Source organism: Lichenostomus cassidix, chromosome 2 (genome assembly GCF_008360975.1).
Source record: "Lichenostomus cassidix isolate B80296 chromosome 2, HeHo_3.0, whole genome shotgun sequence".
Classification (NCBI taxonomy): Eukaryota; Metazoa; Chordata; class Aves; order Passeriformes; family Meliphagidae; genus Lichenostomus; species Lichenostomus cassidix.
This window is the reverse complement of record NC_139482.1, coordinates 85929736-85955131: the sequence shown is the minus strand read 5'-3', so window position 1 is coordinate 85955131 and position 25396 is coordinate 85929736. Positions and strand designations below refer to the sequence as shown.

The 25396-nt window shown below is 40.2% G+C and overlaps 1 protein-coding gene and 1 long non-coding RNA gene across 2 annotated transcripts in view; one reads left to right on the top strand and one right to left on the bottom strand.

Moving 5' to 3' along the window:
- INO80C (INO80 complex subunit C) overlaps positions 1 to 16434 on the bottom strand; it is a 30796-nt gene extending 14362 nt beyond the window's left edge. The window contains exon 1 of the mRNA XM_085052249.1: positions 15983 to 16434. Coding sequence (XP_084908375.1) covers positions 15983 to 16189 — 207 coding nt within the window. The 5' untranslated portion in view covers positions 16190 to 16434. The remainder of the gene's footprint in view (positions 1 to 15982) is intronic.
- LOC146441708 (uncharacterized) overlaps positions 1 to 25396 on the top strand; it is a 61473-nt gene that overhangs the window by 32719 nt on the left and 3358 nt on the right. The gene's annotated exons all lie outside the window — the stretch shown is intronic.

Below are 25396 nucleotides of genomic sequence, written 5' to 3'. Positions count from 1 at the left end.
CATGAGAGACAGATGGCAGAGGATTTGGTAGACAGCAAAAATTTGAGTGAGACTGAATACCTGCAACAAACACTTGGGAGTCCTAGTAAGTTTGCTTTAGGAGCAGCCAAGTCTGGGGAAGAGACCTGAGCTAAGCTCTGCTACCTAAACACTGGTTTCTTTTGAGCAAAGCCAAACCCCAGGAATGAGCCTAGTTTGGACTTTGCTGTATATACTGTCTGTACTGGGAGAAAACACACTGGGAGGCTGCCTATTCACATACTACTTTCAATATTAGGTTTTGGTAGATCTATCAATTTTTTTGCATAAATTTTGTTCCAAATTCCCTACCGCAGATGTTTTCACATGATTTCCAAAGATTGCGCCATCTGTCTGGTTTTATTTAGAGAGTACAAGCAAAACCTGTAGACCATGGAAACTGAATTCTTTGTTTTGGCTATTTCTAGGTGGAATCAGCATTGTGAGGTTTGGTATGAGTGTCTGTAATGATACTAAATACCTTAGTATAATACCTTATTAGCTTATTATGAAAGTGCTTGTTTCACTCATAATTTCTTTTTTTTTTTCCTGTCCCCAGCAAGGATTAAAACTGCACAACAGAATAGGTGATACATACTGAAGTAAAATTTCTTACCTATTTAGTTTTGGATTATATTCTATAACATTTTTTATTATTTTACACTAACAGGACATTACTATGAATAAAAACCTCCAAGAAAATATGAAACATAAAGTCAAAGATGTAAATAAGTGCATTTCTGGCATCCTGTCACTGCATACCACACACGTCATGGCTTAGAAAAAGAAACAGATTTGCACACCACTGAATGTATACTATGACCATCCAGTTTCACTAGATGTTACAGTTTTATGTGTTAAAATTTAAAACTAGAAGGTAAAAGAACAGTGTGTTTGTAGATCAAAACTTAAATGCATAAATAAAATCTGTAAGAACTAGAAAGGGAGTTTCTAGTTTAAGGATGCAAAAGCAATACTGAAAACATTGATTCTCTCTGTTTTCTGCAAATCATTAATTTGTTACTGTTAACAATATACAGAGTACAGGAACTGTATGTGAAGGTGGTTACATGTGTTGGCTTTTGTTTCTGCTTGCAGTATTTCTGAAATGCTGGCTTTGTCTTACAGTGATGATGAGGATGTTGTAAGTCACTATTAAAAAATAAGTAGTAAGAGGGGTCTGGCCTCAAGCACCCAGTTTACTGAGGAACCCACTTGTCTTCACCCTTTCTATGTGAAATTCAGTAAATAGTTTAAATTACTTTTACTTACTTCCGGCAACTGATTTTCATAATCAAAATACTACTACAATGTTGCTTTAACTCAGCTTCAATAATGGTGCATGTCTAATTATTCTTGTAGTAGGTTATTTCTAAAGCAGCAATATCCAGCTTGTAGCAACTTACTTGGCTTTTAGTTGTGTATAAGTTCTGTGATATCCTGACAGAGCTGTGGCATGAAGCCAGGGAAGAAAATGGTAATTTATAAAATCGATGGATAATACCTGTATTTTCACTAGCAGACAATTACAGTGAGTGAGAATGCCATGTGGAAACAGAGCACAAATGTCTCTAGATGACAGAAGTGATGATATGTGCAGACTTTTTAAAATTGGGAGTAGATCCTGAATGTCAGCTATTTAACCGAGTGCCAGCTAATACTGCTCATTCTGGAACATATATTAAGCTGTTTGATTAATATATTAGCTCTCACTATAACAAGGCTGGCCTGGGCTCTTGCACATTCTGAATATTTAAATCATTTAACTTTGCATGATGACATGACAGGGGCCATTAAAACTTGAACATGTACCCTCTGGCAGACAAAAATTCAGCTCTTTACGTTGCTGGGAATAATTCACAGAGAAAGGTGTCAGAATTAGATGTGCTTAAGCTCAAGTTAAAATGATGGCTAAAAAATTTCTCATTGCCAATATTATTACCGCAGTATATTTCTGAAAGCAAACTCACTGAAGACTCAGTAACAATGTAGGACTGAAGAAACTGCACTCTCTAGAACAAGATTAACTCTATCCATGTCTGTGACAGAAAGGTCTGCTGGAAAGACTTACTCAGTAAGATGTACAAACATGTCTTCCTCATCTGGTTACATTTTACTAGTTCTTGGATTCAGCAGGAAAAGCTTTTTCCCCCTTCCTTTCCACTCACTAAAATGAAGCCCAGTAGAATTTCCCCAGCCTTTTCTCTCTCAGCATTCTAGTACATGGTAGTATTTCAGGGACATTCTCCCTTCACAGAAGGTCCTATCTTATTTTGGGATAGGACAAAAAATAGTTCAGCTTGAAAATGTTTAAATGCCAGAAAGAAAAAAAAAATCCTAATCTTGCATATTTATGGCAAATTCTATTCCACAGAGGAATGAAAAAACTGAATTTACTAAAAACAGACCTCTGAGTAGTAGCCAGCTGTAACTAGCCATTAAGTCCAGTATAGATCATTGTCCTTGACTTGAAGTAGTTAGTAGGATTGGCAAGTCATTCACGTATACACTCTAAATTGTGAGTAAATCCATCTAAGTCAGTGGGTTTCATCACTGCCAACTCATCTTAAAAGACAAGAGTCCCGATATAGGTTTCTGCTTCCACTCATATCAGAAGTAAATATCCCAAAGGCCCGACAACAAAAATATTTTTGCTTAAATTACCACATTGTCCTCAGATGCTACTGCTGTTTTCACTTATAAAGAAAGATGAAAGAGGGTTGTTAAAAACAAACATAACACAAAGCTAGAAAATACATTGTTGGACTATTATAGTGTATAATTCCAAGTACCTGTGTCACTAAATGTACTTCTTCTAACCATTCCCCAGAGGATTTCTGAGTCATGTGTCAAACTGCTTATCTGTTCAAGACTTACAAAACCTGCCTTTCCTAAAGCAGCGGTTCTTTCCCTCTGACTTGCTGAGTATTTCCACTGAGCATCAAGAGTTAATCAACTGTGTAAATTAACTCCAAACATATGACTAAAATTTAGATATAATCTCTGCTGTTGAGTATATAAGAGTACGGGGGAAGGTGTTTGAAGTAGGACATGGAAAGTGTTTCAATTGCAATTTAAATAAACAAAGATAATACATAAAGACACACAAGCTGCCCAGATAGCAATCTGGACGTTATGCTTTCGAACTTCTGCTGCTCTTAAGCGAGTTAAACATCTCACATTCCAACTGCCTCAGAAAGGCTGAATAAAATTTTACTCATGCACTAAAAGATTGGACTGTCACAAAGTGATGGATGGCTTTTCTATGCTCTCTGTAGGGCATTTCAATACCATAGACTCCAAGTGCTCTTGATTAAAAGGCGACATTCTCATTTAGGGTCCTGTCAGTGCCTGAGCTTCAAACCATTATCATTCACCTGCACTGGTGCTTCCAGTGACAAAATACTTACCAAAATGTATAAAATACTAATTACTTTAGTCACTTTGATAGAGGTATAAAACACCCTAATGCAAAGCTCTATTATGGTGTGTGAGGGTTTGAATTCGAAATTAAAAATGCAACCAAAGGGAGAATAAGATTTTAATTACATTCCCCACCTCTCAAGCATTTCTTAAAGACCTAGGGGAAAAAGACATAGCAATTTCATGACACAAGGTCTCCTTTCATAATGGTACTGCTCACTTAAGGAAAAACATCAAGAAAAACTCAAGTTCACTTTCTTTTCTTCAAAATTATTAAACAAACACAGAAAAAGATGAACAAGCCTCAGTAAAAAGCTTGGATTTATTCTCAAGAGATTTCAGATGCCAAACATGTTTTCCCATTTAAAAACTTTCAAGTACTATGATAGGCAAAGTTTTATAACTTACAGATATTTAAAGGGGAAAAAATTACTATTTCCTGTGGGTAAAAGCCTCAAATAAAATGTAATTGGGATGCAACTGCAAATAGCTTCACACTATCCCAGAAAAGCCTGGTTTAATTTGCATTTGCCACAAAGCTCCCTTCGGCTTAAATAATTGCACTTTTACATTTCATTTGGTGGATTGGGACTATTCCTTGTTTATAAAGTTTGACAGTTTTCTTTATTAAGAAAATTGTAACTTGGACAAATTCATAAGCATAAGCTGAATGGCATTGCTGAAGTGGCCCTAGAGCTAAAACCTTCAGCATACATAAAATCCAAAAGCATGAGTTGGATCATACTTTCATCAAGGGTAAAAGTGGCTCAGCTAACAGAATATTTTGATCCCTCTAGAGAAAAAAAAGTCTCCTAAATTGATGGGCTTTAAGACTGAAAATGGATGGACGCATACTAGCAAAAAAGACTACAGTAAATCACAATTGAATTTTTATAAAAAACCTGCCAGTATGTTCCTTTCTTTGTCAGAAAAATTCAGTTCAGTCAAGGACTTTGGCTAAACTGCATCTTAAAGTTTCACATACATCATTTGATACAGAACAGTTAAGGTCAAAGTACTTCTGGAGAAAAGAGTGGAAGATTACAATATGCTCATGGGCCGTTAACATTGCAATGCTGCTCAGGAAGCATGCCACAATCCCTGTGCCGAGTAACAAGGTAGGAGAAGGGTCCAAGTCCATTCATCTACACATGACTGAATCAAAGACAAGGAAACCAAAAAGTTATTGGCTCCTATGACTGATGGGAGAGTAATTTCAGTCTGAAAAAAACAAAAATAATACTCAGTTTCTTGATTGTAGTTTATTCTGTAAAACATTATCCATTCTGATGGGAAATAACATTTGAGTAACAAAGGAAAACAAAACAACATTTCTTCAAGGAAAGGCAATTAATTAGTTTCAAGTGAAAACAGGAGGTATCTTTCTTTCAGAACTCCTATTTTGCTTAGGAAAAAACACATTTGAATTAGAACAGTTAAATTTTACTTTCAAAATGTTATGGCCTACCTGGTAAACCAATACAGAAAACAAAACTTTACTTTCACATTTTGCCTATTTTTTGCACATTTTAGCACTTGCTTCTGTCTTTCTTGTCACTTTAAGTAGATAAAAATTTTAGGTTTTTTTCATTTCTGCTAACCATGCTATTTCTGCCATGGTGCATTGCAGTGTAAAGTTACTTATAAGAAGGTTTTTCCATTAGTGTACAGGTACTTAATGCTGCCATACTGAGACACCATGTCAGAAAGACTAAGGTTAGGTACACTGATCTATGAAACATTACACTTCCACAGGAGTTGAGAACAAAAACATTCTTTCAACAAACCTTCAAAAAGTTATCAAAGGCATAATGTATCAGAGAGCAATAATTGTATCAGATGCTCCAAAGGTCTTTTAAAGAAGACAAGAAAAAAAAGTATACCTTAGATTTTAAAATTCTTCAAACGAAATCTGTCGTCTTTATTGTTTTTCTCATATTATGGGGAAAAAAAAAAAAGTCTGGTTGCACATGCCCTGAATACTGCATTAACTTTCCTTTATCTAGTAAACTCAATGCCAACCATTCCAGATTTGAATAGCACGCCAGTCTCCCGTACTCAGCAAAACTGTAGGTGCATTATCCTATGAATACCTACATTTAACTGGATAATGGAAAAAAAACCCTGACAACAGAACCAAAATAAACATATGGCAAATTCTAATTTAAATGAAAATAAGGTAATACAACTATCTATTGTAGGCTATTTTGAGGCAGCTCAGGAGGAAAAGGGAAGACAGAGTTGTATGGTAGAGCTAATTTCAAGGCAAATTTCTGAAATATTTCTGCAGAAACATTTGTACAAGTAGGTGGTTGTTTACTTAGCTATGCAAGTTCTGTGGCACTTCACCCTGATACCATATATTGAAGCTGAGGAACTGGAGCAGATCTGAAAAGCGCCAGACAGTTCAGAGTCTTCATATACACTTCTATCCCAACTGCCTTTTGTTGCTTGAAACAGAACAGAACTATTAAAAGAATTGACTTTTCCACTACATTAGAATTAGTGAAGTTTTGCTATTACATCCTCAATTGTAGGTGAGAAGGAAACATAGTATTTAATATTTTGTGGTTGGTTGAACAGGATCCTATTTTAAGACATGTCCCACAATGAATTATTCAGCAAATTAAAAAAAAAACCTTTTGGACAGATGAAAAAGGATGAGGATAAAAAGGGCAATTCTATAGTCATAACAAAAGGCAATCCTGGCTGCAATAAATAGGTTTAACAAAAATTCAGGTGAAAATGGAATTTCTGACTTTAGAAAATTCAAGGTTATTAATGTGAGACGCCGACTAGCACTTCTAGTTCTAGACTACGCAAATAATCAACTTAAGGAATAAGGCTTTTCCAGATTACTACCTTGGTTTGAGGAGCCTGAACACACTGTGGCTACATCAAGGAAAAATGGCCTTCTTCTATTCCAGTTTGTTGACTTTACCAGTTAATTCTGCTGTCAGAACATTGTCCTGTCCTTTCAAGATGAGAGCAGCTCCACTAAAACATAACCATTGTAACAGTGTAGGGAGAATTAATACTGTCTAAATGTAGTCATTGATTTTTTTGGTAATTTTCATGTTTGAACCTGCCTATGAAAGGAGCGTTGGTAGGACTGTTGGTTTGGGGAGAGGACACACCCATCTTAGTCACATCATCAGACATCTGAAACATGACACCAACACTGAAGCACCAGGCAGGAAGGGGTCTCAGGGAAGTCACCAGCTCACCTTCTGCTCAATGCAAGGTCAAAGCTGACGTTGGACTCGACTTCTGGGGCTTTCCCCCAGCAAGTCCTGGACACTTCCAAGGGCAGAGATTGCACAGCTCTCTGCAGCTCTCCATCTCCCTGGCTAGAAATCAATATCGTATAAAATAGAAAATACTGGTTTTATTAACAAAAAGCTCTTTTGGTCATGAGCAGTCATATAACTCACATTAATTACTGCCCTAATTTCTGTATGTTCCATTTCAGCAGTATTTTGCTGTAGTCCTGATGGTTTCAGGGCATAAAAGCAACAAAGTTTTTAGGCAGAGGAGTCATCTTTTATTAAATGTACCTGTTTATCTGGAAAATTAAGACAAGCTTCTGCATGGACTGCATACCAATACACCACAGGCTCAATAGAAAGACTTTTTATGGCGAATAACTTTCACACAGTTTCCTAGAGGGTTTTAACTCCCTCCTCCTTTATCCTAAAATGATGAGTGTTTTCACAATACTTTCTCCCTTGTCAGATGGACATCCCCTAAACTCCTGAGATGCCAATAACCTTTTCTTCAGATATGGCCTACTTGATTCATAACTAACCAAACTTTAAGCAGTAGTTCTGTATTTAGCTTGGGGAGTTGCTGTTTCATTTTCAAATATGAAAAAATATTTAAATGCCTGAAATTTGAGTTTTCCAGTGGTACAGTTTAAGTGACACTAACCAAATTTGTAGACCTTGCCTAATTTATGTAGAAACTATCATAGGTGTCTCAGCCTTTCTTGCCCTTCTTCTGTGTAGAAGGTTTCACTCTAGGCCTACAAATGTTTGCAAAATAAGCCATCTTTTTAAATTATATCAAGTTATATATGATAGACATATTGGGCAGGCTGTACACAGAAGCATGGAATTTTGTATGTTTATTGAAAATTAAGGACATATGACACCCAACAAATCACATTTCTCTGTTTAATAAACAATAAAAACCCAGATATGATATTACAAGTCTCTTTTCACGTGGTAAATCCCAGCAATGGCCTGCAATGCTTTATAGAAGGAATTTTCTTTTAATTCTCAAAAATGCTCGAGATCCACAGCAGGGTCTTTTAAACAGCAAGGACAGCTTTTCTTCCTGAGTCAGCCAGTATTTACATCCTGGAACAGGACAATTGCCAGACTTGTAGCCACAGATATGCACCCCTCCCAAAATGATGGACTCTGCTGCAACGTAAGCATGTATTACTCACAAAAGAGTTTCCTTCTATCCATTTTGAATTTGTTTCTGAATTAACAGTATTGCATTTTTACTGCAACATAAAGAAGTCATTAAATGGCATGACTATTTCACTTTTTGTCTAGAGTTTCGAAAGAGTTTAGAAATTATTTCGGATCCCTGTTTGCACAACTGTGTATTCTGTATTAAAATTATTGCAAGACAAAACATGTGACAAACAAGTACCTACAAGACATAAGCAGCCATTCTGATAACTGTGTTTATTACCAGACTATGGATTTGTTCTCATTGGAACAGAGAGAAAACTTTCATCCTTGGCTGTAGAGGAGACCTTTCCACACTCCTCATACCACACCAGACTTGCTTTCAGCCTAGTGGTTAGGGTATGCTTGGGAAAAAGAGGGTTTGAATCCTCCAGGCAGTGGCAGGAACAGGTAGCTTCAAGTGGAGGACAGATTAAGCAGTTGTAAGTACAGATGATACAAAAACCAAGTATCAGAGCATATGTGTGCTCACTTTTAAAAGAAAGGATTTAATATGAGCTTTCAAAAAGGCAGACATTCATGGTTCTGAACCCCAAGTAGAAGGAGTTGCCTAAATCTTCAGGGAGAAGTAGAATTAGGACTAGTACATATTTCTTGATAGCTTATTTTGGTGGCATCTCAGTGGGTAGAATCAGCTAAGGGACTTAGAGACTGACAGACAAGCAATATGACAGCTGAAGCTGTTACTATCCAGGCCTTCCTGCAGGCAGGGACACTGGATTGAGCATTTCATTTAGTCTGTTACAGTCAACTAACAAAATCTGGAATTAAGAGTATGTAAACTCATGCAATAGGTTGCTTGTAATAGAGAAGTGGTTTTCCTTGCCACATGGTTGTGCCTCTTCCTTGTGCTACACCCCTCAGCTGCTGGACTTCCCTGTGACTCAGACCAGCTCACCAGTGCAGCAGGAGACAATGCAGCTTCCAGGAGAGGGAAAATGGTTGGCAAGTCCTGAACAGGTCTGGGGAGAGCCAAAACTGGCGTGATGCAGGCAGCAGGAGCATGCAGCAGAGAGTTGTGGAGGCAGATAAGAGAGAAGATAGGAGGAGACTGGAACTCTGATAATGAGAAACTAATACATTTGCCTAATTGAGCCTCTTAAAGTTGCAGGTGTGCTTTGCAGTGAGGCAAGACATGCTGTTCATGGATATGAATACTTGTGTCAGGGCCAGGCATACTTCTCGACATGGAGTGCCACAGCTTTTATGGCTTCCTGCAGGTTTAAATAAACAGCCAGTCTCTCCATTCTGTTTTATTGGAATGTTTGAAAAATGTGTTCACAACCCTCCCTGGCTAATAAATGAGTATTTCTATTAGCCTTTCTAATCCAAAGTGAATACATTGATATAAATGGATATAATATATAATTGATGTAACTATCAATGCCTTGCCACAGCAAGAATTGAAGTTACTACCAGACACAATTATTGCAGGTTAGAAAAATGTGAAAAACAGTCTGACACCTCTTCAAATCTGCAATACCTAGACAGTTAAGTTATTGCAAATTTTCTTTTGTTAATCAGAATCTTTACAGCACTAACTGGATTCTGAGATCACTTTTTAGGAACAGTACCTTTCAGAAAAAATGTCATGCTAAAGCACATGCATGAGGTGTTTTAGATTGCAATTTCTCTTTCAGAAAAATAACCCATCCGATTTTATCTCCTCATGATAGAAGTGGTGAACCATCTTTATTAAGTCTCCTAAGTTTCCTGCATATTTATTATGAATCCTGAAATTAGGTGTGATCATAGTAAGACTCCATTCTCTGTTTGCTAAATGACGTATTAAAATTGTCTACTAGGATAAGTGGAGAAGTGTAAAAAACCCCATGACACCAGCATTACTGATACCCATAGTAAAAGCCAATACATATATGTTTTCGCCTTTCTACAAAATAACACATCTGTGTTTACTCTAAATCTAAAATCTACTCACGTTTGGTTGGGGGAGGTAGATAATTCTCTGAGATTGGCATAGTCTGGTTTAGAAATTCACATACTTGTATGATTACAGATCATCTGAAGCTTTCAAAATGTGATAAATGTCAAGCAAAGTTAATTCTTAGCTCTGTTTTGACAGTTTCCATTTTAACCTAGATTGCTCTATAAAAGCAATTCCCTTTTTAAAATAAAGCTAAGCTTAAAACACACATAAATTTTTCCAGATTTCTGTAGAAAATCTGCTTATTGTCTTTTAATTACCATTTTTCCCCATCAGGGACTGGAGGGATTCTGTTTTTTTAACAGATTTAACTTCAAATGTGTAAGTGACAAAAACCGGTGCTTCGGGATAATTGTGGTTCTCCTCAGTGGACTGCCTGAAAATAAGATGTATTTTGGGAAGAGTATTCCAGCTATTCACTATAGGCTTTGTTGCAGAAAGTATCATTCTGGTGCAGATTCTGAAAGGATTAGGAGATGTAAGCGGTGACCCTCTGAGAGCTTCATTCAGAGAACTGCAGGTCTCAGGGATTTTCAGTGCTCTGTGGTCAGGTGGCATGCACTGTGATGCCAGAGTATGTTAATATGTGTGGGATAGCTCTGCCAGTTGAAATGCTACCTGCTAAAACTCTTGTTAAGACATGGCAATTTGTTTTGAACTGGCTGCTAGTTTTGTGAGAGCCAAAACTCTTGGGTAGGGTTTGGTGTAATTGTGCAAGTGGCTGAACTTGAAGAGCTCACCTTAGCAGTTTTTATCAGTAACTAGCAATCATCTGCAGTGTATCATGGTATCTAGATTTTATCCAGTGGAAGTGTCATTTAAATCAATTTAATTAGGTTTGAATTTACATCCTGTCGGAACACATAGTATCTTTAAAGATATCATTACATGCAAGGAGTAGCTTCAGACTGGAACTGCTTCACTGGTTAAATTCATACATTTTCAGTTACTGTCATAATCTCACAGGATGAGATGTTTTAAAACAAAAAGTGTAGTCTAGAGCATTCAGACATTATAGCTTTTTAATAAACTGGCAAATAGATATGTATCTGTACCTCCCTACTATCATGCTGTCAGGCTCCTTCTGTCTTTCAGGGCAGGTGGATTGGTGAGAAATGCTACTTGTTTATTAAATTTCCTACTACAAAGGAGAATCATGCTTTTCTGTAGCAGAAATTCTAATATGGAATAGTATTAAAATAATTAGAATAAGTATAGTATTATACTGATTGGAGTAAACAAGGTCTGAAGTGGTAAGTAGGTAGTTTTCAATTTCAGCTCAAAAAGTTGTTATACTGTGCCACACTGGAGGTTGTCCCAGAACATGATGAGAGCAGCAGCTCAGCTCAGGAGCTGTAGTGGTACTTGCTGATTCTGTAGTTAAACTTATTCACCCTAACCTTGTTTTTCAGGAAATTACAGCCAGATCAAATGGGCTCTTTAAAACAAAGTTATTTTTAAATTGATTTGATGGTTTCCTACTAAGAGTGCTAGGCTCAGTAAAATAGCGTAACAGGAGAATTTATTAAATTTACTGATGTTTAGGGTCAGATTCTGTGCTGTTTATGCACTAGGATAAGCTCTCTGCCTTTAGTGGGCAGCTTTTGAGTACATAACAGTAACCATGTTAATATGTATATATTTAAGTTCACTTGTTGAACTTACAGCTGCCTATCAGAACTATGAAATCTGATGATCTTATGTTTATGATAGAAAAACATCATAATATAGATATATCTAAAATAAAAATGAAATTCTAATCATACCTCAGAGTAACTACATTTATTTTTGTGTTGTGCATTAGAGGAATTTATTTAAGGGGATAGTAACTTTATTTTGATTTTTTAGTGTTGTTGTACAGTTTTTGCTTTTAAGCATAGTACGAGAAATACAGAAAGTATTAAGTATACATACCAGTAGTACTGCAGCAATATTAGTAATTATAGATAAAATCAATATATATACTTCACCAGGTTAAGTCAGAAGTTTTTTCACAAGTAATGTAAGCAAATATAGATTTACCATAATATTTAGCATATTTTCTCTCTTTACTTGTCCTATGACAAAACCAGAGACTTTTTTTCCAAATCACTCTATGTCACTGCAAATTTTATCTTTAAAGCTTGTTAGCTGTCATGGGCAAGCATTTTATTTCATTACTTACCTCTTGATTGAGAATATACTCTTTTAAAAGCTTCCCGTTGTGGTATAATTTATAAAAATAATGGTGTGAACATTAAGGTAGAGCAACTGGTGGCATTTTAAGATCAGTATCAAAGACTCCATCCCAGGTTAAGTGATAGTAATTAATGAGACAGGAGACCAGGAGACAAGTCTGCACAAGAGCCAGCAATGGAGCTGAATCAGCAGAGCAGCTATTGGGAACCACTGGGCAGGGACATCTAAGGGAATGGTGCTGTGTAAATCACAGCACAGGATTGATTTTGACACATTAATGTTACCATTTAATATACATAATGATCCTCAATACGGCTGCAGCAAAGACTGAGGTATTTTTCAGTGGCACAACAGCATGGGAGGAATAATTGTGTAATGCTAATGAAAGTGAAGTAATCAATTTGCAATCACACTTTCCTGTAAACTCACTTTTAATATTACGTTTGGTAAATACAGGCATTATATCCAAAAAGCCATGTGTCTCCTTCTGTAGACATGACTGACAAACCCTGTGAGCAATGTGCTTCCAAAACAAGCATGACTCAATACCTTTGGGTTGGTAACTCACACAAATCACATGGAATGTTCTGAGTTGGAAGGCACCAACAAGGATCATCAATTCCAGCTCTCAAATGAATGTCCCATATGGGGACTGAACCCGCAACCTTGGTGTTATTAGCACCATGCTCTAGAAAAAAGATGAAGAATGTTTTCTGGTAATGTTCCTAAGTCATATCTTAGAGAAATAGCAATTGACATGTTGGAGAAATATAATCAAAACTGGGTTTATAAAAATCTGTATGCTGTGTGAAAATTGTGCCTTCTTGTAGGATATACACAGTTACTCAAATTAGTTGATTACATTGCTATGCTTAAGCAAATTTATTATATAAAAAAATATAAACAAACACATTTTTGAAATGTACAGTTTTACCAGACCAGTGTGTCTTTCAGGGTGAGCATTATGACAGCTGCTTGTGACATAAAGCACACAAGAGAAAAACTAAGTCTGTGATTTGCAGAACTTACAAAAATACCTTTTTGTTTAATTTCACAAAGGATGCTCACAGTTGGCACAATGCGAAATGTATTTTCACGTAAGCCAGCACAAGGTTCTCAGCAGAAGTTACTAGTTAATACAGTGGGGGGTCCCCAGATCCTAAGTTTACCCCAGCAGTATTTTTAAGCCTCCCAGCAGGGATTTTCTTACCTGCAGTTTGCTGCTTAACCAAGGAAATAATTCACTATTTCTCTATTGGTTTCAGGATGTCGGTTTACTTAAAATAGAAACTGTTGATGCTTAATGCTGAGCTATGGTATGATGTATTCTGCTTCTAAAAGGCTGAAAATAGGCTGTAAAGATTAGGAAAGTGAATGGTCAGAGGAATAACAAAAGTGACCTCCAAACCTGTGGTGTGTATGAGAAGTGTGTAACTTTTAGACTACCAGAGGAATGTTACTTGTTTGGAGTTAAAAAATTAAAATAAGATAAAAATCCCATTGGTTGGATATTCAGTATATAATATATTCAGAAAAAAAGTATTTAAAATTCTTGGATGACCTACTCCCTGACTGACTGAGTCATTTAAAGACTGGGTAAGTAATAAAAAAATAGAGCATTATGTGCTTGTTGACTGGTTATATTCTGAATATCTCATCAGACTAGAATAATTGTTTCATGGTGTCACAGGTTTCCTAATCTAGAAAAAGTATACTCCTTAGCAATTAATTATGGGCTTTTAAAGACTTTCGGATATTATACTTAAATAAGGTATTGCAGAAGATGCCCAATGATCCATGTTTCTAAGTCAAAAAATGCAAAGCCTTCATTTCATTTGTTTGCACTGGCTTGCTCCAGAGCTGGTCAGCAACACTGAATGAGATTGCTAGAATGAGCTGTTTCTTGTCCCATTCCTGAGGTTACACATTTTCTGAGACTCATTTCTTTCTTTTCCTTGTGGGATTGATCTGCACTGCTGAAGTCAATGAATGCCTATGATGACTTAGATGTAGTGCTGAGAAATTACTTCTTCCTCCACTGAAATCACTTGTGAGAGGAATTACAAAAACTGTTTATCTCGCACACTATTGAAACACAGTTGGAGTAAGAAAGCATGGATTGTCTCATAACACTGGAAGCTGTCCACAAGCTTAAGTTTGGTGTGAACTTTGGAAAACAGTTTTAGAGGCTGAAGGGTGTGGGGAAGTTTTTTACGTATAAATAATTTTACATACATTTAAATTATATTAAAATATACACCATGTTTTATATCAGTGTACACATATACAGATACACACACACATGCACAGAGCAGACCACTCCATGCTGGAAAATCCGGATCATTATCTCTATCACACCTTGAAAAAGCTGTCAAACATGATCATGCCAGGCAATAACTTTTCACAGTTGTAGTGCAACATTGTTAGCAACATTAAGCATTATGGTGTGTACTCCCTGTCCTACGAATAAACCCACCAGAAAAGAAACCATGTAACTGCCACGGGGTGAAAACAAGAGCATCATTCAAATGAGGAAGAGTTTGTGTCTGTGCTCTCGTGTGTGCACAATGGCTTTTATTTGCCTGGAGAGAAGATCTGCTGAAAAATGCATAAGCGCTCCCCTGATCTGATGGCTCATGTGAAAATAAGCAACCTAACTGGCAGTAAGGCAGACTTTGTAGCTATGCTACTATCATAGTTCATGAAATATTACTGAGAAGAATCATTTCTAGGGGGAAGAAAGGAGACAGCCATTTTTTCCAACCCTCTTTTGACCACTTTAGCTACAAAAATCTAGAAGTAATCCAAGACATAACAGCATTTAAAATCTATGCAGATGTCATATACATTCTGACTCTGAACATCTTCTGTGACTTAATTTTGGAGCATGAGATGCTACCTCATCATCAAGAGGCAGATGAAAAACAGAACAGTTTGAGTGATTGCTTATTTGCATAGTAGTGTGGTCTATAGCTTGCCATCAAGAGGCAGATGACAACAACTGGGGACGGGTGCTGGTGTCGCATGATGCAAAACTGAGGATGCACCACCCCGGGAACGAGGGCTGGAGTTTAGGAGAAACTCACATTAATAGCCCTTCTCCCTCCCTGATTGACCCTGTTCCCCGAAACTCAGGCTCTGAGGTTACATCTTAATTTCACATGTAAGCCCTCTATCTACTTAGTCCAACTGAGAGAAGGCCATGTGTGCCGCACACAGCAGATGTAGCAGCTGTTGAATTGTGCTCTGTCCAGCACTAGTCCCTCCTCCGCGACAGCTCAGGTGCCTCACGCTAAAATCAGCATCTCTCAGGATCAGAGCTGTGTGCATGTGGGGTACGCACGGAGCTCAGGCACACAGCTGCTACTGAAGGCGAGCGTAGGGAACTATGAACTGCGGGGCGGCTTGGTCAGAAAGTGCCACCGCACACCTGTGTCACACACACGGCATCTCGGTGCTCACAAACCCCCCCAGCATCCCGGTCAAGCTCTGCCTCATCCGGCCGGGGAAGTGGGGAGAACGACACCACCGGTACCGCTGTACACAGGAGGGGAGACACAACCTGCACGCTAGAGCAGGATAAAGGAAGGCCCGACGTCCCGAAGGGCCCCGCCTGCCCGAGGGACACCGCAGCGAGCACCGCGCCGCCGGCCCTTCCCTGGGGCTCGGCAGCTTCCAGCGCGGCCACGGGCGGGACGGGCGAGGAGGAGGCAGGGGGGCGGTGGGAGGCCAGGCGGGAGGCAGCGGCGTGTCCCGGGATACCCGTGTGTCCCAGGAGTCACGACAGCCCCGGCCGGGGGGTGCGGGACACGGGACACGGGACAAGGGACAAGTGACACGGGACAAGGAACACGCTCCCAGCACGGCGGGAAGGGGCGGGGAAAGGCAGGTCGCTGCCGCGCAAGCGCGCTGGCCGCCCCGCTCTCACCATTACCTGCGAGCCGCCAGGCGCCGTCGCCTTCTTTTTCTTGCTGGGGCCGCCGCCGGTGCCCGGGCTCGCCGGGCGCTTCTTGCTGCGGGACGCGGCGCCGGCGGGAGATGAGGCGGCGGCGGGGACCAGGCTGGCCATGCCGCCCAGCCGCGCTCCGGGCCGGCAGCGCTCCCCCTCCTCGGCCGCGGTGGCGGCGCTGCGGCCGCGCATGCGCAATGCCGACGGCGCGGCGCCGGCAGCCCGGGCCGGAGCTGCCCGCGATGGGCGAGGGCGAGTCGGGCTTGGCCTGCGCTTGTGAGCCCGGAGCGACCGCGCGTGGGGCGAGTCTCGCAGGGAGCCGCTCTGCCGCCTCCGCGTTACCTTGTGGTGTTTCGGGCCCCTTCTGAGACCTGGCCGCGTTGGCAGACTCGGCCCCGGGGTAGCCCGTGTGCGTGGGAGGTGGTAAAGCGTGTCGAGGTGTGGGGTTTGTCACCGCAGAGGGTGAGCGGGACAGGAAAAGGTGCTGGCTCTGAGTCATTTATAGCGTGGAGGCCTTTGCGGTCGTTTGGGAGGTGAGCAGTAGAGAGCTGTGTGGGAGCAGCTGAACGCAGGCTGTAGTTTGGGGCACGGGGCCTGTTCAGCGCTGGAGCGCTGTGTGCTCCCTGTAAACACGGCGCTGCGTTTGCAGGCAGTCGCTGTCTCACGCCTGCCCAAGGTGAGATAAAGGTTATGCTAAAGGCCTTCATACGATGAGAATGGTGTGCGAGTGTCAGATGGGTCAGTTTTTTTTCCAGTTGCCTCGATAAAATACGCAGAGAGGTTTAACTGCTCTCTTCAGCTCTCAGATGGTGAGGAGCTCTGACAAGCCGAACCAGCGCTCAGTGTGACCAGCGACACTGAACTGCAACAACTCTCTGAAAGGAGCGTGTAGGGAGCTGCAGTCACATGAGTGCAGTCAGAGGACCAGAGGAAGTGGCCTTAAGATGAGACAGGGGAGATTCAGATTAGCTATTTAAAAAAAAAATAAAAATCACTGTTTGGGTGGTCAGGCATTGGAATAGGCTTCTCAGGGAGGTGGCAGAGTCATCATCCCTGGAGGTGTTTAAGAGCCGGTTGGATCTGGTGCTAGGTGATGTGGTTTAGTGGTTCAGGGGTTACAGAGATAGTGCCTGGTTGATGGTTGGACTTAGTGGTATTCAAGGCATCTTCCAAGCTTGACAATTCTCTGATTCCACCTGTGTAACCTTTCAAAATGCAAGTTGCAAGTTATTACGGTTAACATTAAAAATTTCAGACAGCTAGCTGATATTGATTGCCTGTCTGGATAATTTGTACTTCAGATTTGGTTGCTTCCTCAATGTTTTGGCATGGCTAGCGGCCTTGTTCAGTGATTTTTCCTCTTCTTGGAATAATTTTGCGCTGGAGAAACATACCAGAATAGATTTGAGACAATTTGGACTGTGCTCTAAAGAGTTTTCACAGTCCTCTTACTATCTGTGCTGTTTCACACCATGCCCCAGAGAATTGGTTGGTGATGATGTGGTGTTACTCAGTTCTTAAGCTGCTTGATGACTGAGAAAACTTCGGAGCTTTATGCTTGCATGCACCTGCATTCAGCATGCTGGTCAACTTACTGCTATGTTTGCTTGAGCTGCTTCTATGCAATGCCAGTCTTCTAGGTTTCCAGCTGCAGCTGCATGAGATCCTGTCCCAGCACATGCCTTGCAGAGAGGCAGAGGTCCAAGAAGTTGGTATTCAGGCATAAAAATTAGGTCACGTTTATAGACGGTGCTGTAATGAGGACTGAGAGTGGGCACAGTAGGGGTGCCAGGCAGTGCTGTGTAAAACAAAAGCTTTGAAGGTGGCCTGAAAGAGAGTTGAAGACAAAAGCCTGGACTTCCAGGCTGTGTTCCAGGCACCTGTGTATGTAGCAGAAAAGCAGGACAAGATTTGCTTTCCAGGGGCATAAGCAGGGTCTTGTACAAACATCCAAGTCCCATATTCTCCTTCCCAACTGTAGCTGCTGTCTTTCTGTCTGAGCACGCAGGCTGCCAGCAGCACCACAAAGCCAACTGGTAAACCAGATTGCATTTGCCCTTAGTAGTTGTTTCAGGCTTGTGTGTGCTCTGCAGTTCGTGTTTCTTCTCGCTTCAATTGACAGCCTCCCCTCACATGCTCAAAATGGTGACCTGAGTGTGGAATTAGCAGGGGCACTGTGAATCTCAGGGGAGTTGTCCCTTGACAAAGCCAGATCTGCCTTGCTGTGTTCTCAAAACGTTGATCTTGTCTTAGTCAGCCTTTTCGTGTTCCCAGGGCTGGGTCCCATCCCTTTCCCACGCACATGCTGTGTGCTCAGCTCCCAGGCATGCCCAATTAAATAGGAAGCATACCTTATCGCAGGGATGTTTTTACTGAGAGGAACATATTTAATGCTAGTGAATCATGCAGAGAATTAACGTGCTGCATCAGTGAAAGTTTTTAAATAGCACTTAGCCAGGCATTTTCTTATCTGTACCCATTTTTATCAATTGGTTTATTAAAAAATCGCAAGGCTCATGTGTATTGTAGCAATACTAAGTACAATGGAATTTTACAGAGTACCAAATGTTTTACAGAATCACAGAATGGGTCAGGTTGGAAGGGACCACATTGGGTCATCTGGTCCAACCCCCATGCTAAAGCTGGGTCGTCCCAGAGCACATGGCATAGGATTGTGTCCAGACAGTTCATGAATTTCTCTGATGAGTGAGACTACAACCTCTCTGAGCAATCTGTTCCAGTGCTTGGTTGCCCACACAGTAAAGTTCTTCCTCATATTCAGGTGGAACTTCCTGTCCATCAGTTTCTGCCTATTGCCTCTTGTCCTATTGCTTGGGATCGCTGAGCAGAGCCTGGCTCCATTCTCTTGACACCCTGCCTTCAGATTCTAATGGACATTGAGGAGATCCCCTCTCAGTCAGCTCTTCTCAAGGACTAACAAGCCAAGTTCCCTCAGCATTTCCTCAAGAGAGATGCTTCAGTCCCTTAATCATCTTTGTTGTCCTCTCCTGGACCTGCTCCAGGAGCTCCATGTCTCTTGTGCTGAGGAGCCCAGCACTGGACACAGCACTCCAGATGTGGCCTCACTAGGGCTGAACAGAGGGGCAGGATCACCTCCCTCAATCTGCTGGTGCTGCTCTTCCTAATGCACCCCAGGACACCATTGGGCCTCTTGGCCCCCAGGGCACACTGGTGGCTCATGGACAGCCTGTTGCTCACCAAGACCCCCAGGTCCTACTCTGCAGAGCTGCTCCCCAGCTGGTCAGCCCCCAGCCTGTGCTGGTACTTAGGGTTGTTCCTCTCCAGGTACAGGACCCTGCACTTGCCTTTGTTGAATTTCAGATAGTTCTCTGCCCATCCCTCCACCCTGTCTAGGTCCCTCTGAAGGCCTGCACGGCTCTCTGGGGTATTGGCCATTCCTTGCAGCTCTGTGTCATCAGTGGTCTTGCTGAGGAGGCATCTGCTCCTTCACCTGAGTCACTGATGAATAAGTTAAACAATACTAGGCCCAGTATTTAACCTTGGGGAACACCATTAGTGGCAGGCCTTCAACTGGACCCTGTGCCACTGATTATGACCCTCTGGGATCTACTGTCCAGTCAGTTCTCAGTCCACCTTGCTTAAAATCCCAGAGGATCCATAACTCGTTGAAAAATAGGAACAATGGCAATGTAAACATTGAGGATGTCTGCAGGGGATGAGTAATAGCATTAGGGATGAGAGAAGGGCTGTGGAGTTGCATGGTGCCTTGTCCCTACTCCTTGAGTGGCTGTCCATAGCCAGCCCTGCTGAAAATGAAGAGGTGTTTTTCTGCTGAGTAAGTGCCATATGTATCTTGCTGGGTTCCTGTTACACACTGAAATAAGCAGTTGCTTTGTGATATAGATGAGGGCTCATCTGAAGTGTAAATTGCAATCTCTAACCTGGCTTTTCCTGCTGTTCATTTTTAACCTGACATGAATTGAATACCTTTCCCTTACTGGTATGCAAGGTATATTTTTTATAGGCTACCTTGCTTATAAGGAAATGAAATACAGCTCAGTAACAACTTTGTGTGCTCTTTTATGTGAACAGTCACCCACTTCCCTGTTTGTAAAAGTCTCAGTAAGCGAGAAAGGCCCCTGATACTTTTTTCAGTAATATTTGGGGGGGAATTCTGGAATCTCCTGAATTAGGTAAGAAGATCTCAGGCTCCTATCCCGGGTTTGTGAGGTGAGGTTTTGCTTTTCTTGTTTGGTTTGGATTTTGGAGTTTTTTTACCCTTTAGATGAAAATTGACCATGTTCGTTTTCTCATCATGCAGAGGGGATTACTTAAGCATGAAGCTTTTTGAGGCATATGAAGAGTGGTGGGTGCCTCACGATTTAGTTTTTTTTAATGGAGGAAGAAAGTGCTGGGAGAAGAAAAAAATTGTTTGGAAAGCCAGCAGAAGTATCTTTAGCATGAGTTAGAATAAGCAGAGTAGAGAGGGCAAGGTCCCTGGGAGCTGTGTGAGTCAGAACTGTTCCCTGCCCCAGCCCCAAGTGCAGCTTCCCAGCAAATAGAGCTGTGCCAGCTCTCTTCCCACTGGTGAGCTGGCCCAGTGGAGTGTCTGTTTGTGGTGGGAGGCTTTCTGACTGACACATTCAGGCTGCCTGGGAGCAAATGTGTTGGATGCTTTCAGACCAAATGCATGGGTATTCTCTCACTCCATCAAAAGGAAAAGGCTAGTATCTGCAACTGTGTATTTATTGTATTTCAAGCTTTGAACTTAGATCTCTCTCAGTACCCACTGCCTGGCTGTTTAGCTTTCATTCCTGCTATTCTTACTTCTGTACCACAGAAAGATGGGTTGGATTAAAAATGAAATTGTCTGTGGCTTTACTGGTTGGCTATATTGCAGTTTTTAAGATTATCAGTTAGCTAAAATGGTGCAAGAGAATATATATAATCCCTCTGTATATCACTGAATTAAAATGAAGAGGTTAGAATTATTACATAACCTCTTCCTGGGATTTTTTGTTTGTTTGTTGTTTGTTTGTTTTTTTTGTTGTTATCTACAAAGTGGGGATAACTTTTAACTCGACAGTGGCTTGAAACGAAGCTGGGAAGTTGTGGCAGTTAAGAAGTAGCTCCTAGTAATGGTTACCTAGTGATTTGTACCATTACAATTTCCTGGCAACAGTATCCAACATGCTCAGACAAGTTTTCTGTTAATTTAGCAATTTTTAGCAGCATTTCACAGGTGCAATCGTGCTATAATTTGTAAGGTTTTAAGTCTTTAAAAAGACTCAAGTTGTATTAAAAATAAAAACAACAACTGTTTTTTTCTCTTTTGTTTGTGTATGTGTCTACTGGGTGTCATTTGAATTTTCATAGAGTCTCTGCAAAAAGGCAGGATTGAAGTTCTTATGTTCACTGCTCTGTCAGGTAAAAAGCAATGGATTCCTGCAGGGTAGCTCGTGGGGTCTTGGTGGTGTTTTGTACCTTATTCTTTAAGAGTACTTGGAGGCTTTGATGACTTTTCAGAGCCTGCAGTGTGAACTCTTGTGATTTGCATTTGTTCCCTGCAATTTGCAGCTGCAGGCACTGCACTACCTTTGTTTAAATATAATGCCAAATGCCTTTAAAATAGGTATTTGAACTGTGGATTAAGGAGACTACTTTAGTAATATTAAAGGCCTTTTTACTGCACACATCAAATATCTAACATTAAATGCAATCTTCCTGAAGCCGTTTCTATATTCTTAGTAACACAAAAAGAGAAGCTGGGTCTTTAGAAATGCCTTTTGTCATTTTCCTAGTAGCCTCTCCTTCTCAAAGTTTATTTCAAAATGTGACAAATTTGACACATCAGAAATTAGCAGTAAGAGTCAAAGTGCTGTTCTATTTGCAGTTTAGTTGTATTTTACTTGAACTTTTGCCGCAAACTCAAAGTTATCTTGGTAGCATACCTGCCATTTACCAGTGTTGTTACTTGAAGTGTGGACTACTGGCCAAAAATTGTATTCATGCTGTGCCTAGCAAGTTTTACCAAAATACTATGTAGGCAAGGGAAATCCGACCCAAAAGGTTTTGTTTAATACAGATTTCACTATGGCAAAATAGAATCTTGTGCTGGAAAAAAAAAATTACATATAGTATTTGACATTGATTTTAAACATTATTCTGTTTGCATACAGTATGAAAGGAAGAAGCTGGTCATTGTGCAAGTTAATGGAATCGTGTATTCTGTATATCCCAGATAATTAATTATTATTCAATATTTAGCATATTTAGGTACTGTCTCAAAAGATTTATGAATTAGTTTTTCATACTAAATTCAATCTTATCTTTTTGAAAGTGAAAATGGGTTAAGAATTTCCCTATTTAGTTTGCATTCAGAGTCTGATGAATGTTTTCTGCAGTTATTCATGTGAACAAGTTCTTGACTTCCGAAATGCTCAGCTGAGAAAGATAAAAATGTCATGATACTCATTTGCATAATATTTAATGTAGTAACCACCTTGAAAATGCTGTGGGTTTGTAGACTGAAAAAAATGTGGATTAGCTGTATAAGTAATCTGATTTATGAACATGAAGTCTTGGTAGGATGGCTATTAGTTTGCAAGCAATCTGGAGACTGAGCGTGGTTATATAATTAATTTATTAATAATTCTAAGGAATAAATTCACAGAAATAAAAATGTCCCATTGAATTCATTAACAGAACAGGGGTTGAAGTCACTGAATAAATTGGTGAGAGGGATTAGCTCATGCATCTCTGCTTGTTAGAACAAGTCTTTTGGTGCTATAGCACTCTTAATTCTCTAGTAGTTTTGCATTTGCCTGTATGTTAAGCCTATTGAATTTTTATTGCAATTGGGATACAAATTTGAGTAAGTCAATAATATCAACAGTGTCTCTAACTGTTAGTGGGCAATTTGTGGATGTTATTTGCTTTGCTCACTATTAATTCTCAATGCAAGAAAAAAACTCAAAAGGTGAAGATGCAGAATTCAACCAAGATGTAACATCTGCTTGATGACATCTTGACTTTGGTGGTTGTTTGTCAGTCTCACTTGTTTTTGTCCTAAATGCTAACTAGAACTTCAAGTGCTAGGTAAACCACTGTGGTGTGTGCTGAACTAGTCAGGCTGCACCCAGTGTCTTAGGCAAGGTGTCTGCTCTGAGTTGCTACTGTGCAAACTGGCTGACTGGATAGACAAAAAAGCCATAACTACATGTGCAGATACTCCAGAAGAGCCCGGTTGGAACATGAGATTAAAATTTAGAGGAAATGTTTCTGGTCTTTTTTTTTTTTCCCTAAATATAGATATATATAGATATATATATATATATATATATGTAAATAAATCACCACAGACAAACACCAATCCACACAATTTCTACAGCCAGTGATTTTTTAAAGTCACACCTGTTGATCCTGGGAAATTCTTACAGTTCATGTGAACTGACCAAGAGAAGCAAATTGATACTACTTAACATCAGTGCAAAGCTAAAATTCCTAAAAATATCATCTCCTCTTTAGTTGAAACTGTTCTGTATGAAAGAAAAACAAAAAGAAAATTATTGGAACTACATAAATCATGGGCTGGGGTAAAAATGAGTGGATAACAGTTGCAGTAGAATGCATTGCAGAGCCAGGGTGATTTATGAGCTGGCTATGAATCAGCGGGATTGCAGTGCCCTGAAACACACACGTCACACAGGCAGGAAGCCTGCAAGGCACACACTGTATTCCCTTCACTTGTCAAAGCTTTGGTTAGGCTCAGTTTGAATACTGTGTCTAGCTTTGGGCATTACACCTCTGGACTCTCTCCAAATCTTTCCTGTCTTTCTTGAAGAGAAGAAGAGGATGCTCTGAGGTCCAGGGAGTGTAGTCTGTGAAGAGTGATTGAGAATTTGGGTTACCCATGTGGCATAAGGATAAGGAGAAAGGGGGCTGGAGGAGATTTCTGCAGAAAAGGAAGACCTGTTCTCTGTTCCTGTTGTAGATGGACTCAGTTTATTATGTGCTATTGGCCATTTTTTATATACTAACCAGACCACACATGTTTGAGTTTGTGTGTTTGTGGTTTTTATTTGGGTTTGGTTTTTTTTACTAATAATATCCCTACTAGAAGAATCTGTTTGGTTACTTTCTGTGATGCACTCACATGGGAATATGTAGAGGAATTTTGGTATTTGCAAGGAATGATACTTGGTTTTTTTTCTTTCAGTGATTAGGTGGCTACAGTTTGATAGGGCTTGGGTTTTCTTTCTAGGTTTTAGTAGATAAGTCCAAGGATATGAAAGGCCACTGCAAAAGGGGAGGGACCATCTCTCTATGTGTCTGTAACAATGAAAAAATAAAGGGATTAACTTTGCAGTAAGGAAGATTCAGGTTGTATTACAAAGAGGTTTTTTTCAGAGAAGGCCTGCTTCACACTAGAATAACTTGCTTTTGAAGGTTTTGAAAAACAGGTTAGACATCTGCCACAAAAGATCATGCACAACTGATTCTACCCAGAGACAGGAGAGTAGATTAGATGACCTCTCAAGAATTTTTGCAGTTCTGTTTTCTGTGATTCTGTCAATTCCATGATTATTCGTTAAAGGCATGTGCTTTCACACAGAGCAGTGAGGCTGGCTGGACAGGGTCAGACTGTTTAACCCAGTGCACCATCCCAGGGGGAGCTGAAAGCAGATGTGCAGGCAATACTCTACAAATGGGGTGACTACACGGGATGATACATTTTCTGTAGATAGTTGCTGTGTGTTCAGTAGCTTTTGTTAGATTCCAGTTCTGTGAATTTATCTGGTGCCCCTTAAAGAAGTCTGAGCTGTTGGTGTTCATGGTATTCCCCAACCAGAAGCTCTTGCAGCTCAGTTGTCTGTATGAAACCTTTCCCTTGGTTTTGAACATGACCCCATTTTAGCTTCATTTGGTGCTTCTTGGCTCTTGTTCTTTTAGACAGGCATTAGAGATCTACCCTCTCCATTGCTGCCAAAGACTTTAAAAACATTTACCTTATTCATTCTTAACCATTTCTGTGTCTAGACTCAAAAGTTCTAGCTTACTTAGCTATTTATTATAGGGTAGATGATGCTTGGATTCTCCTTGTTGCCCTATTTGGAACATTTTGAGCTCCACATCCTTTCAGATGGAGGGAACAAATTGCCTACAGAAGTTAAGATGCAGGCACTGCAAAGGTAGCAAAAAGATGTTCCTCTGTTTTATTCTCCCCACTTTTCAAATAAGTGATTTTTCTTCTTTTGTAATGCTGTTGAGCACTAAGCTTATATTTCCATAATCAGCTGTCCTAACCTCAAGGCCCCTCTTCCTGAGTAATACTGGTTAACTCATTGTATATTTGAAATTTGGGCAGCTTTATTCTCCTGTGTATCTTGCAATGTTTTTCTATAGCTAATTTCCTGT